The 15,494-nt window shown below is 37.9% G+C and overlaps 1 protein-coding gene across 1 annotated transcript; it reads left to right on the forward strand.

Annotated features, from left to right (window-relative positions):
• The first annotated feature begins 1,023 nt into the window (after nt 1-1,023).
• Nucleotides 1,024-13,629, forward strand: mau2 (MAU2 sister chromatid cohesion factor). Its single transcript, XM_065276865.1, has 19 exons — nt 1,024-1,283; nt 1,566-1,583; nt 1,794-1,859; nt 3,350-3,445; nt 3,983-4,077; nt 4,184-4,211; nt 4,408-4,563; nt 4,642-4,788; nt 4,929-5,019; nt 5,111-5,214; nt 5,294-5,371; nt 5,555-5,620; nt 5,726-5,809; nt 7,002-7,051; nt 7,771-7,848; nt 7,979-8,090; nt 11,455-11,545; nt 11,778-11,905; nt 11,993-13,629. Exons 1-19 carry the CDS (start codon nt 1,047-1,049, stop codon nt 12,065-12,067), a joined length of 1,800 nt encoding a protein of 599 aa, XP_065132937.1. The 5' UTR covers nt 1,024-1,046; the 3' UTR covers nt 12,068-13,629.
• Nucleotides 13,630-15,494: the final 1,865 nt, after the last annotated feature.

Genomic DNA, 15,494 nt, shown 5'->3' on the forward strand with positions numbered 1-15,494 from the left:
AATCAAAATGGCAGACATATTTTTGGCAGAGCAAAAGTTGTTTGGGTTCTGAAGGGCTCATCGCTATGACTTATTGCTTCACTTCCATGAGTTTACCCTCTAAAGTAGAAGTCTTCAACTTTTTTCGGGCCAAAGACCCCTTATGGAGAGGAGGAGTAGGGACCCCCAGTACATGTAACAAAGTTTTACATACATTATTGTAATGGTTACATGTTGTTGTTTTTTGCATACACAGATACATACGTAACAACATATAGCATTTGAATTTACTGTATAGATTTTATTCACTACATTTATTTAAAACAGTTTTATATTATTTTATATAATGAACTTCATTTCAATCAGTTTTTTATTATTTCAATTATTATTAATTTGGTTGGTAGACTAATTTCATTTATTTTATAAAAACACAGTCATCCACAGGAAAAAAATAAAAGACCACTCCAGTTTTGACTCATTTAATCATCATTTCTAAATGTATTGTGACCATTTTTTTGTGTTTGTTGAATTTCAACAAAACCAAACCTCGAGAGTGACATAAAGTTACCCAACAGCAAATATAAAAGACAGAGAAAGATTCATTTATTTTTTATTTTTCCTAAAATACACACACAGGCCGTATCTCAAATCATTTTTTACAGTCTATGAGCACAACCCGAAGGTTGCGGCAACCGGAAGTCCTATTTGTAGGCTGCTTACGTCATCAAGACTGTCTTATTTCAGAATAATAACAATTATAAACAATTATAAAATTGACTATTATTAATCGTATATTTATATTTAATCGTAAATTGTTGATATATGCTTATGACTTGCGTAATGTAATTCTCAGTTAGCTTAAATAAACCAGTCTTGACGACGTATGCAGCCTGCATATGCGACCTTCGGAGGCTGCAGCCTTCGGATTGAGAAACGGCCACAACTGAAATCAAGCGTCCCCTCTCGCGAGACTTTACAGCAGCTCCCGTTCAGGGTTGGGTCGTAGAAGGCGAGCTGTCGTGCTCTCGCGAGATTTCCCGCCGCACTCTCGTGTTGTTGTTATTGTGATGATGGCGGCGGGCGCGGAGGCTCCGGACTCCTGGTATCTGGCGCTGCTCGGGTTCGCCGAACACTTTCGGACCTCCAGTCCTCCCAAGATCCGCCTGTGCGTGCACTGTCTACAGGCCGTCTTCCAGTTCAAGCCTCCGCAAAGAGTCGAGGCCCGAACGCACCTGCAGCTGGGCTCGGTTCTCTACCACCACACGAAGAACAGCGACCTGGCCCGCACGCACCTCGAGAAAGCGGTGAGAGGCTGCAGGAAATCCCGAGGCTTCGGCCAGCGCGCAGGCCGCATTACCGGCCTCGAATAAAACGCGTTAATATTAAGGATATTGATTATTAACACACCCGCTGAAACACGAGAGAGATTCGGGTATTTTAAATAGATAATAAGTGTTTTGAAACGAGTTCTGTTGTGTTTCTCTTGTTATACATGTTGTGTAAGTTTTGCGGGTTTTGTTTGTGTAATAGTGACACTTATTTTGTCTCTGTAATGGTTTAATGTCTCTTGTTTGTTTTTTCCGCAGTGGTTCATCTCACAGCAAGTATCCTTAATCACATTTATGACCAATTGCACTGAGTTTTGTTGACTTGAGCTGGGTTCATATGCAAATATGTGTTTGTTCTTGTTTGTGTAACTTAATTGTGAAAATCCCAATTTCACCTTTATTACTCGAAGCACTGAAGATCACGGTGTTTACATTTTGTAAATGTGCATAATGTTTTGTTGAGGTGTCCTTAACCCCCATCAATAGATGCCACAGTTTGAAGATGTTAAATTTGAGGCTGCCAGTCTTCTCTCAGAGCTTTACTGCCAACAGGTGAGTTTCACCTTCATTCACAGCTATGATCTGACTGTTATTGTCATCACATTGCTGGTTACATCTTCTAATGGAAAGATGACGTTTTATTTGACTTTTACTTGAATAGAGTAACACTTGTGTCCTTCATATCTGTATTAGTATGTAGTGAGATGTTTTATAAAAGCAAGAAGGAACTCAAAGCTTCGCCACATTTTGGATTTGATTCACAATGTACAGTAATGCGCAAAAGTCTTAAGCCACCACTTGTTGTTTTTGCAATGGTATAATTGCCAAATATAATTAACTCTTGATCTCTTGATGAGAATACAACCAGAGATTCAATGCAGGAAGTTGGTATGCATTAAACTGAATAAAATATAAGTTAAAGTGTCAAGTATTTAGTGTGCGCTTCTCTTACACTTGAGCTATAGCAGGAACGTGCAGATTCTCTTAAACCTTAATGAAAAGCAAATACGTTATTTTCAATGTAGACGTGCAGCAAGCATGCTCAAATAGAGAACGACGTGGTTGTGACGCGCACGTGGTGCAACTGTAGACTGTATAAAACATGGATGTAGTGTCCGTGACATCAACAGTAGTTTTTTGAAGACCGTTTTTTGAAGTCACAAGTGGGTGGAGCCTGTCGTCACCATCTTGGCAAACATGTCACCGCACCTCGGATAACGAAATTGGACAAAAAGACAAAATGTGGGTGGAACTTAGCGGACAGCAGCGGCTATCTACCTATCACTACCCCCTTAATTATGCAGATCATTAAGGCTTAATATAATTTAAACGAATGAGTTGCAAAAAAATCAACCCATCACAGTTGTCATGAAGGGCAAATTAGCTATATAGACCCAAAAATACTTTTTGAACCAGGCTGTAAACACATTACTTTCTACTTTAAAGCTGAGCATTTTAACATAGGAATTAAAGGTGTAGCGGAGGATTTTCTCGAATATTAGAAGAGAACCGCCTTCTCCACTTTTAAAAGAAAATGCAATTGCACAACACTCCTGATTGACAACTAGGAGGACCAATAGTCTTGATGATCCACCCGTAAAAAGAAAATCCTCCGCAATAACTGAAACTCCCTTTTTAGCGGCCGGTTGATGAATTTGCGATTTTTCAAAATTGCGCTTCGAACGCGTGTTGGAAAAGAAGGAAAGTGGCGTGGTTTTAGGTGCGAAATGTGAACTGCCCCTGAGATTTTTGCACAATCCTGTAACACGACCTCTCGTATCTTGTTATTAAAATATGGATACCATGTTATGCTGTTTGTAGTAAACACAATCCCTAGTTTCAACCAGAAGTTGGGTTAATCTGAGACAACATTACATGCTGGCGCAATAATCACATTTTGTAAAAATATGTCCTTTCCCATTTAATGTTCTGCTCTGCATAAACTTATTTCTGATGTTATAATTCAGTTGTTGATGTTTATTTACCAGTGTGTCTAATAAAGTGTAGCATTGAAAAATCTTTTTTTTTCTTCTATTTTCTAGAACTTGGTTGACTCAGCGAAACCTCTGTTACGTAAGGCCATCCAGATCTCCCAGCAGACCCCATACTGGCACTGCAGACTCCTTTTTCAGCTGGCGGTACGTGACTCTATTCTGAATTAATTGCATGGTGGTGTCTATGTGACAAGTTTAAGAAATATTATATTTATTCTTTTAGCAGCAAGCCCATGCTATGAAAGCAATTTTTTATTTCTTTGCATTGACGTGATTTGTACTGCGAGTTGTTCACTGTAAAGTCAAGAACATGGTTAGTTTAAATTTTGTGTGGACTTTAAAGGGTACCATTGATAGAGACGTATTAAATATTTTAATTATATCCAAAAGTCCTAACATGTAATACTCATTTTAAGCTGTGGAGGCCACCATTATGTTTCTTACATAGTGCATCCTGGGTCGATGACATGTAATGGTTGTCACAAAATATACTGGGGATGTAACAATAAAAGCCGATATATGCACACCTATTTCATGTACTTTGGCTTTTGATCAGTAAGCCTTTATCGATTTGAAATCACTGTTAGCTTTAGTCGTTTATAACGTTTTCTTCTGCGGCCAATAATAACGTAATTGGCGCTTTGCAGTGTTTAATTTAAGGTTTTGTTGTTTTGCATACAGCAACTTCACACTTTAGAGAAGGATCTTGTGTCAGCGTGTGATTTGCTGGGTGTCGGTGCTGAATACGCCCGAGTCGTTGGATCTGAATACACCAGGTGTTTATTTATTTATTATTACACTCAGTATGACACACATTCCTTCAAATGATTTGTTTGTGTTAAACAGGTGGTAAAACTTGAATGTGTCTGCTTTTCTCTACAGAGCTCTCTTCCTGTTGAGTAAAGGCATGGTGAGTGAAACCCCTGTATCAGTAATGGTTGTTTTCATTTATTTCAGGTTCATCTAAACAAAAGTCAATGTTTAACATTGTTATACAGTGTATTAATAGCGATATTCGACTTTATACAATTCAATACAAAAGTCAGTAGGTGTTATGGATACATTACATACATAAATTGATTTATTTTATCTTTGTGTGTTTGTAGTTGCTGTTGATGGAGAGGAAGCTACAAGAGGTTCATCCACTCCTGACGCTGTGCGGACAGATCGTGGAAACCTGGCAGGGAAACCCCATTCAGAAGGAGTCACTGCGTGTTTTCTTCCTAGTGCTGCAGGTGACGCATTACCTGGACGCTGGACAGGTGAGTGTTGCACCTGCTCATAAACACACAAAGATTTCTCTCTTTGAACGTGTGTGTTGAAAGCATTGTTGTGTGCAGGTGAAAAGCGTGAAGCCGTGTCTGAAGCAGCTCCAGCAGTGTATTCAGACCATCTCGACTCTTCATGACGATGAGATCTTGCCTAGTAACTCGGCAGATCTCTTCCACTGGCTGCCAAAGGAGCACATGTGTGTGCTCGTCTACCTTGTGAGTATAAACTTGACACCTGATATTGCATTAAGGAGGATTTTGGTGCTGATGATGAAGTTTGAACTGTGAATCGTGATTGGACGGCACATGAGGGCAGTTTGGAGATGTCAGTGTATTGAAGTATGTTTGTGTTTCAGGTGACCGTCATGCACTCGATGCAGGCTGGATATCTAGAGAAAGCTCAGAAATACACAGATAAAGCTCTCATGCAGTTAGAGAAACTGAAGAGTACGTCCATATAACATCATCGTGCACACCAACCAACACTTTATATTTACATGCTATGATGAAACGGTTGATATCTGATTGTGTGTTTCAGTGCTGGACTGCAGTCCCATTCTGTCTTCATTTCAAGTCATTCTGTTGGAGCACATCATCATGTGTCGCCTGGTGACCGGACACAAGGCCACAGCGCTACAGGAGGTGTGTGTGTTGTTGTAGTATTAAAACATCAGATGTGTGTTAGTGTTGAAATGTGGTGTTAATATGTGTGTGTGTTCAGATCTCTCAGGTGTGTCAGTTGTGTCAACAGTCTCCGCGGCTCTTCTCCAATCACGCTGCTCAGCTTCACACGCTGCTGGTGAGTTCATATGTGCTGCACAAACTTGACTATCATCTTTTACATTCATTACATGATCTGGACATGTCAGTCTGGAGATGTTTTCACTTCCTTCATACAACAAGCTTTCATCTTTTACATGAGTGCTTTAATATAATACAGAGATCATTCAAGGTCACGTGATCTGCATGTATCTTTTCTCAGGGTTTGTATTGTATCTCTGTAAACTGCATGGACAATGCTGAGGCTCAGTTCACTACTGCTCTCCGGGTGAGATGTCTTTCATTTTGTTAATCTAGATTATGAATACACAGCGTTTTTTTTGCAAACTTGCAGATGCTAAGAAAAAATGATTAACATACATTTTTATTTCAGCTGACCACACATCAGGAGTTATGGACGTTCATTGTGACTAACCTGGCGAGTGTTTACATCCGAGAGGGAAACAGACATCAGGAGGTTCAACAGTTTGCTTTATAATACAAATCTAGATTTTTTTTAAGTAACTTTTGATTTTCTGTGCAGATCACTATTCTGGAAAAATGTGAATCGTGATCTTTTTTGTTTCAAATGAAGATCACGATTCTCCCATGATTCTGAATGCCAACTAAACAAAATAACCTAATTTACTAGAGGTTCTGGGGAAAAAAATTAATTTCAGTAATCTCTTTCAAAATGTTTATTTTGTTTGAGTTATTTATATATATATATATATATATATATATATATATATATATATATATATATATATAAACAGAAATAAACAAGTGTGTATACACATGTAAACATTTCTAAATGTATACATGCATTAGTGTGCATTTATCTATACAAGTTATTATTCACAGTTCACACAAATCTATGATGTAGACAAAAACTTTTATTCTGCTATAGATTAATCGCAATAAATTGTTATGCATCCATAATCTGAACGATTAAATGACTCACTAATAAATATATATTTTGTTACTGGGTAAAAGAAGGTGTTTGCCCTAGATCGTGGACATTAGTGATTTGTAAGCTGTTATCCAGTACTTCTTTGATAATTTAAATATTTTGAATATTGTAAATCATACAGAAAGAAATAATAATGATACTGTGTGGTTGAAAAAAGGAGTTTGAAACTTATACATCAGAGTTTTTTAAACGTTTTTAATTCAGGACCACACCTAGACAAGTATAATCTCAAGAGTAGTAAAATAAGCATTTTAAGAGGCTTACTTAGTTGTCCATTTTACTACAGTTTGCAAATAAAGTAAACTACTTGTGCGAGCTTCATTCGTGTTTTAAATGCTGTGTTTAAATGAGTTAACCAATAAACAATTGTCATTGAAACCTACTGTTTAAAAATCCCCCTTTACATAATGATGGCTCTCTCTCCGGTTTGATTTCTTAATAGACAAATTAATCGTTATAATTTATGAATGAAACAACGTGTTTAAATCGAGATTATGGTCTTTTTTCAATTAATTGTGTTGTGCGTATTTTTATTTCATTATAATATAAACAAGGACTAATGTGTTAAGCAGGGATGGGAGCTCTACACACTTATTAGCACATTGAAAGACATTGATTTGTTCAAAATGTCTACACAGCTCTCCAGATTGTCCTTCACAGCATTGTAAATACAGTTTTCCTGCTTTCTTTTGTACAGCTCTACAGTCTCTTAGAGAGGATAAATCCAGACCACAACTTTCCCGTCAGGTAATGCAAATCTTTAATGTTGTTTTCTCCTTCAGGAATGACAGCTCTGGTTTATTCCCACAGATGATATCTGTTTAAGGGGATCGCACACCTGCCGCCTCGTTCTAAAAAAATCGAACACATTGTTTTCTATGAGTATACGCACACCGGTGGCGCCTGTCCGCGCCGCCCAGCTGTGACTCAGGAAGTTGCTCAAATCCCTGTCGCGCCACTCACATAGTTTAACATAAATAACATCATATTTGTCCCAAATTATTAAGGTGTTTTTTGCATTTTGAAGTAGACGCTATCTGACGAAGCTTGCGCTATTTAATGTGCACTTCCGGTATACAGCCTCCGAGTTGTCCTAAGCGCGACTCGACGCGGCGCTGAGGTGCGCGGCCGGTGTGCGATCCCCTTTAGTGTGTCGCAGAGACAATGTGCATATAAAATGGGCTGTTTGGAAACATTGTAATCCTGTCTAATGTCTAGGATCATATTTTGCATGCATTAGGTTCTCTTGTGTACACTTGCATGCAGCATTCACTGCAAAATGAGCGACCAAGTGGTTTCACATGCATTGTGTGCATGAATGTGTATATACAGTAAAATCACTGGTCTTCTCTGTAAACATGACTCTAATGTGCTTATGTCTATAACAAACAATGAAACAAAACTAAACTGACAGTGAAACAATCAGATTTGAACATGTAAAGATGTACATCTGTATTCCTGTGCAGTTCTCACTGTCTACGAGCAGCTGCCTTCTACATTCGGGGGCTTCTGTCCTTCTTCCAGGGTCGGTACAACGAAGCCAAGTGAGTTTCCTCTTCCTGTCATCTCCACACCTGTATGTATGTGTGTGTGTGTTTGTGTGCGGGTGCAGTCAGTCGTCACCGTAATGATAGACTTTATCAAAAACTTACCCATCTGTTTGTTTGTATGTAGGCGTTTTCTCCGTGAGACCCTCAAGATGTCCAATGCAGAGGATCTGAATCGTCTAACTGCTTGCTCTCTGGTGCTGCTGGGACACATATTCTATGTGCTAGGAAACCACAGGGTAAATTGCACAACCTCTTATATCTATATCCCATACATTCATCTATTTGTGGCCGCCTGCAACAAAATCAAAATTGACCGCCAGAAATAGATTTTTGCACATCGTGTTTTTCACTACCTCCTTCTCACATGACATGTCGTGTACAGACATGGCGTCAGTTGCTTGGTTGGTTAATAAAGGATGGTTTAAATTTTTCCTTTAACTTCTGGTAAACTCCTTTTAAAGTAGTTTATTTATATAACAAGCAAAAAAAAACAAGTAGATTACCTAGGTAACCAAGACGTTTGTTATTTTTGACGAGGTATTTGTTCAAGAGTTCAGTTTAGCAACTAGTCAGACCATTTAACAAACAGAATCCGGAAGTAAAGTTCCGACCAGATGCGTAATCACGTCACCGCATGTGTGTTCGATGAAACCGTCTATTTGTTTAATTGTTGTTGGGTTCACATAAAAATAGTATGAACCACAAACTAAGCAACTGTTTTGAAGTAAGGGGAAAAACAAGGTTTTTATTACTGTAACATTGCATGTATATCACTTTCATATAATAAAAGCTTATTTACAGTATTTTGTTAATAATGAATAATTTTAATTATCATCAAAACCAAAGATTAAAATGAGTTTATTCATCTGTGGCTAAATTTATTTACCAGCACATCCCTGTAGACTCGTTTTGTTCATTTCTCAGATGAGTCAACGTTGACCGGAAGTGAACTTCACCTAGTCATATTAGACAGAAATCTTGTCAAAGAACGAAAAAATAACAGTATAAAACGGGCAGTTCTGGTTCTTCATTCTGATTGGTTGAAACGCGTTCTAAGCCGTGATAAAATACACCGGTAACCTCACGGTTCAGACCACATTACATAAGTATCACTGCGCCACTGTTGCTGCGTACTGATTTATGAAAATAAACACCAGTGTCTTTAATCATATTTTAAATTTGTCTACAATTGCACAATTAATGGCGATATCCAGATAAATGTCAATAAAAATTGTTGAGTAATCTCATCGATAAAGAGAAAACGTTGTCTGAGGAGTCAAGTCAAGTTCATACGTCCGCTATTATCCACTGGGTGGCGATCTTACCCAACTTAAACACTGACGCATTCACTCAACACTGAAAACACAGCGTGTAAGCTTTGATGGCTTTGAATCTCGTCTCTTACAAAAGTTCTTCACAAAAATGGAATTATCTCCGCTTTTAGCTAAAAAATTTGAGAGGTGATAAGAGAACAAATGAAGGTAGGATAAAACATTTTTTTGTTTGTTTTTGTTTGAAAGCGGATGGTCTGTTCTTTCATTTGATATTTAATGTTTATTTAAGGAAGATAATTTTTCTGCAAGGCATTAAACTAAAACTGGGTGGCAAAAAAAGAGTTCAGCATGCTTCCAAGCATATTTGATCATCACTTCAACAGTTGCACAATATAAATGTTAATGTATGAATTACATGAATGGTGATTTATAAAATAAACACCACAGTCTTAAATCATATTTTCATTGTGTCTTTGCTGCATCTGTGTTAGTTGGTAACTGCGCTCTGTTTCAGTCACACTTGATTCTGAGGAACTACTTTGTTTGGCGGAAGAGTAATATTTGTACTAATATAATTACAACTTATTTGTGTTTTATTTTATAAAATCCCGCTAACGTTATGCATATGAAGTAACCGTTTTATAAACGCAATAAACCCCTCGAAGCAGTGGGGTTACAGTGCATTTTATAACAGCTAAGGGGGTTTTAGGCACTCCGCTTCGCGTCGTGCCTAACAACGCCCCTTAGCTGTTATAAAATGCACTGATAACCCACTGCTTCTTGGGGTTTATTGCTTTAGTATTAACCAGTTCCCATTATTTTAAATGAACGTTTCTGTTTCAGAACATATATTTTTTTCGAAAGTTTTTGGTTTCGTTTCTGTTCCTTGCAAAACATAAAAAGTTTCTGGTTTTCAATCCATGAACCGATTCAAAGCCTTGTCCCCCATCAATGTGATGTCACAATGATTATGCCCCAACCATGACCCCTGACAGACTCAGCCTTATGACTGCGTAGTTCAACCTTCTGCCAAAGACTCATGTTTCGATGTAGTCCAAAACACGTGTAAGCAGTTTACCCCCTACTTTGCATACAGGGAGGGGAGCAGAAGCTTTATTTGCATTTAAAGAAACGCACACAAAAACAGCGCGTTTTTCATGTTCAACGTTGTATAATAAAAGATCTGTGGTGTATTTTGAGTTGAAACTTTACAGACACGTTCTGGGGATACTAGAGACACTTTTTATATAGCTGAAAACACCTAGGATTGCAGCCCTTTAAAATATCAAAATCAAAAAGATTATATAAGTAAAACTCTTAAAAGTTTTAAAAGTACCCTTCTACACCTGAATACCCTAATTTGGTGCCTTAATTTGGCTATAATAAGATAAAAATCGAATTTCGTAATATTGGCTTTTATCCACTTGGCCTGATTAATTGATTATGAAAATAAGCATTAGTTTCAGCCCTGCTTTGCTCATGGCTCAACATATGAAAATGATCGAACTGAAAGCATGTTAGTTACCCATTATTCACCCCTCCCTGTCGGATATGCTGCCACAAATAAACTGTAAGGGGCTAATCACACCAAACGCGCTTTAAATGCTTGGAAACGCAAGGCGAGACGCACTGCCCTTTTAAAAAAGAGCGGTGCGACACGGCTTTTTATATTGCTAGGCAACCACCGAGTCAGCTGTCTTGTCAATCAAATATTGAAGCGTGAGTGCTCTTTTGCTGTTAACTGTCATATTAGCAGAAACTTTAAAAAGAGGACGCTTGCTCTGACCTTGTTTGAGGGTGAGAGGTGCACAAACACGCAGGAGAGAGTGAGCGAGTGGAGTCCGGTTCTTCAAAGCAACTGTAAACTTCCCTCACCAGAACATAAGGCCCGCCTCTCCCCTCATTCGAATGGACAATGGGAAGACGCGAATGTCGTCAAGCACTTTTCCGCTCTCAGCGCTCCCTCAAAAGCACGTGCTGCGGCCGGCGGCAAAAATAGCAAGACGCTCGGCGCACATAAACAGCGCGCAAACGTTCCCTACCCATAGAATATCATTCAAAAAAGGCGCCTGCAACTGCCATAAACGCTTTTGGTGTGATTGGCCCCTAAGTCTGTAGGAAACGCTGTATCACTGCTGTTGTAGAAGACCATCTCGGTTAAGCTTAAAGCACCTTGTATGGTTCAGTTGAAGCCCACAGCATGTGGTTTACATGCGTATACACAGTTTTGTTGCATTGCTTGCAGCGTATATGCGGTTTAGTTGCATCCCTATAGTTTGTTCTGTAGAAAGATGCTCTGTTTTTTAAATAACCTGTTTGTGTTTAGGAGAGTAGTAACATGGTGGTTCCAGCGATGCAGCTGGCCAGTAAGATTCCTGACATGTCAGTGCAGCTGTGGTCATCCGCTCTACTGAAGGGTGAGTCCATTTTACAGTAACTTATATTGAAAATTTAGTGCCAGAACTGTCAGTTTTAGCAGTATTGTGTAACAGAGGGACTCACTGTCTGTAATCTCAAATAAATACCTGGAATGCACTGCTGTTTGTTTTGGATTATTATGATGTTGGATAAACAAGCTTAATCCACATTTTAAAACAAAGTTTACATTTATTAAATTATTTTGTTTAAACTTTGTGTCTGTGTGCACAGATCTAAACAAGGCTTGTGGCAATTCAATGGACGCCCATGAAGCTGCGCAGATGCACCAGAATTTCTCTCAGCAGCTCCTGCAAGATCATATAGCCGCCTGTAGCCTGCCTGAACACAACCTCATCAGTGTAAGACTCTTATCCAATATATAGTTGCAAAATCTAGATGTGCAAAGTGCCGGTGATTTATTGTGTTATTGCGTATGTGTGTTGCAGTGGACGGATGGACCTCCACCTGTGCAGATTCAGGCCCAGAATGGACCCACAACCAGCCTGGCCAGCCTGCTTTAAACCTCACACACACTGTACATACATATCAACCTCCTCCATCCCCTTAAAACTTTCACAGGAATATTACAAACTCCGCTGCCATTGCCCTGCAGATTTTTTTTATCTTGTATTATTGAGATTTTAACTTATTGAGGTTGCTGACGGTTTGGGTCATAAGGTTGTTATTTACTTAGTCTTCAGGAATGTTGAGGAATTGATTGTGTTCAGAATAAGGCTGTAAAACGTAATGAAACATTTACAGGTTTACATCAACTAAACAGATGAGGTGACTTTACGCAGACAGATGCATAAACTCTGAATTAACTTGAAACTGAAGGCGTGCGTCACTGTTACTCAAAAAGTTTTAGGAGACATAACAGAGCGTCTGTTGTGATGAAACTGAGAGGATGAAATAAAATGATCAGCTGGGTTTAGTTGTAATAATAGTTTCCCCTTTTAAACAGATGGGGGACTGCGTTGGGCAAGAGAGAATGCATGAGATGAGATGGTTTCTGTACGTTAGTTTTTAGTATGTGGAAAAGAAAGCACGCCCTAATGCTCTTTCAATTCTGAGTATTTTAGCATTACAGGATTTTTGAAGACAAGCAACTAAAATTCAAGGAATTACTCAGCGGTTTGTTTTGGGTTACTAAAGGAAACAATTTAGCCATTTTGAGAATTGTGTTTGAAGCGGAGAAATGAACTTGGAGTGAAGGTATCTTATTTAATTTCACAACTATTTCTTCATGAACTCTTAAGTGTGTTGATGCACGGGCCAATCTGACCTCACCAGCTGAGGACGCTTGCGTGCGAGAGGACCAGCGGAAGGCGATGATGGTTGCTGGTTATTTATCCTTAACTGAAGCAAGCTGAACTAAAGCCAGCCTTGTAGGTTATCAGCTCTGTACCCATAAAACACAGTGTAGAAATGTATATGCAGAAGAATAGCGAGAGATGATTGGGTTTCACGGTGACACTTGCATGGAAAATGAGCCCTACAGTACATTGCGTGTTCACAAGCAGACGCATGCAGGTCCTGTATCCGGTCCGTCTGCCACCCGTGTGACGGTTGTCGAGTTGCTCAGGACTGGATGTGCGACTTGTTGTCTTTTTTATTATTCACAATTTTAATTGATGTCAGTCTTTCTGCTTTTCATTTTGTATCGGCACGTCTCTTAACTGTACAAACGCTCTGGGGACACTCTTTTGTTCTAAAGCTATTTTCCTTCTTTTCCTCTGTAGTTTTAACAAATACATTTATTAAAATTTTGTAAAGTTTGAATATTTATATACCACATTTAACAATATTATAATCTTTGTCATTATTTTGATTTGGAATAGCATTTGTTTGTATAAATGTGATGAAGCCGTTGTTTGTTGATCTAGTTTAACACACACTTTGAATGTGTTGAGTAGGTTAAAGACTTATTTTATTGGCTGAATTGTGGTTCAGCTCCAGTACTGACCCCAGATCAGTTTTGCTGTATCCACTGGCTCTAATAACAGCATTTTTAAACTAAATTTTTTTTCTTTGTGTTGGCTTTGAAATCATCAATTTTTTTAAATAAAATCTGAGACTTGTATCAAGTTTTCTGTGCGATTTATTGTGTTTAAAGGTAAATTAACCCATTTCTTTAACATATCAGCATGTATTAAATATGTATGCAACATGTATAATCAAATATTTCTGTGTTTTTAACAACTAAGACTTTGTTAAATTTAGCAATATAGCAAGTTTCCTTTTTAAAACATATCATTTAATATCTGGAAAAGCCTTTTGAACTTAGTCAAAATCCTTAGTTCTTATGTCAGTGCCATCAAAATGACAAATCATTGCTCACGAACAAGACAGCACAAATGTTTACAACAAAAGTACACATATATTCGTGTCAGTATTTTTTGATGTGAACTATGTGGCGACAGTTTTAATGATTCAATGCTGCACTTTAGCAATGTCAACAAAGTGTCACCGCAGTGATGCAGCATGAGTTCCCTCAAAAGGGAACACGGTGTAACCTTGCTTTCACTTAAAATGTGTCCTCACATTTAGTCCTTGAATTTGAGGGTATTGGACCTGGAAAGTCTTTGAAGGAACCTTGTAAACATATTTTACAATACAAATAAAAATTTAATTAGAATGGATGTTTACAGAACCTTTCAAAATACTTGATAATGACTTGAAAAATGTATAAGAACCGTTACGATGGAAAGAAATTGTAAGAAAGTTAAGATGAACTTTTTCTCAGTTTACTGACTTTATACAACAGATTTTGTTGAAGTGAAACTTGTATTTGGAATCCAGCTGTTATTAGTTGAGTAATTGTTGATACTAGTCAAACTTTTATCAACAAAGATAAAAATGCATTAAAGTCATTGCTTCAGGTGACTGAAACTGAAAGAAGGTAAAAGGTAAGGTAAAACCTTATATATAAATAAATATTTCTATGTTTTTATATATAACAATCGCCTACAATTGCATACCTGTTTCTGTGTGTGTGAGGTCAGCGTTATTAAGCTGGTCACATGACCATCTTCATTTGTAATCTGCCAAGCACTGCTGTGACACTCAGTGATAAGACATCCAAAAAAAAAACACCCTTATTCTCTCTTACACACACACAAAGTTAGAATATCACTAATACACATGCTTGTGTGTTTGTTAAAAAAATAAAGCCAGCTGATGTTTACTTGGTGTTTGAAGTAACATGTCACAGCCTCACAGATGAGCCATGACACTTCCTGTCAAATAGTGAGCGAGGTTGCTGATAACTTCCTGTACACTTCAACAACTCACATGGATGAGGAAGATGAGTCCATCATGATGATTAATCAAATTAGCTTCACTAATGTTCACAACAATATATTGTGAAAAATAAAGCCATTATTTGTGATTTACTGTTTTCTACATTACATCATCCTACATAATGTAAAGAACATTCTGTAAAATATGTCATCTTGATGTCTTTAATATGAACTAATTAAAATAAATACGAAATCAGACTTTGATGCTCCTAATCTCAAAACTGCAACCTAGATTTCACAGGGTCACATATTTCAGCAAATGACTCAATCTCACTATAGTCAATATGTTTTTTTTAAGAGATCAGGCCATAACCTATAGAAGGTAAGTGGAGGAAATTATTTTATTTTACAAGTAAGTATTTTTTAAGTAAGACTGCTGCTGCTCAGGTGCATATTGACGACTGAGAAGAACCTTCAATATAAGACTATTGATTTGTTCAATCATGCATCCCTAAAGGGATCAATTATAGAGAACGACTGAATGGATAGATGAGTGCACCGATAGATGAGAGGATGAATAAATAGTAAAGTGGATAAATGGGTGAATATATTAATAAACTGATGGGTGAATAGATGAGTGGATGGGTAAATAGATGACTGAACAGATGAGTGGATGGGTGAATAGGTGAATGAAAAGATGAGTAGA

The sequence above is a fragment of the Paramisgurnus dabryanus genome, chromosome 6, assembly GCF_030506205.2.
Source record: "Paramisgurnus dabryanus chromosome 6, PD_genome_1.1, whole genome shotgun sequence".
NCBI lineage: Eukaryota > Metazoa > Chordata > Actinopteri > Cypriniformes > Cobitidae > Paramisgurnus > Paramisgurnus dabryanus.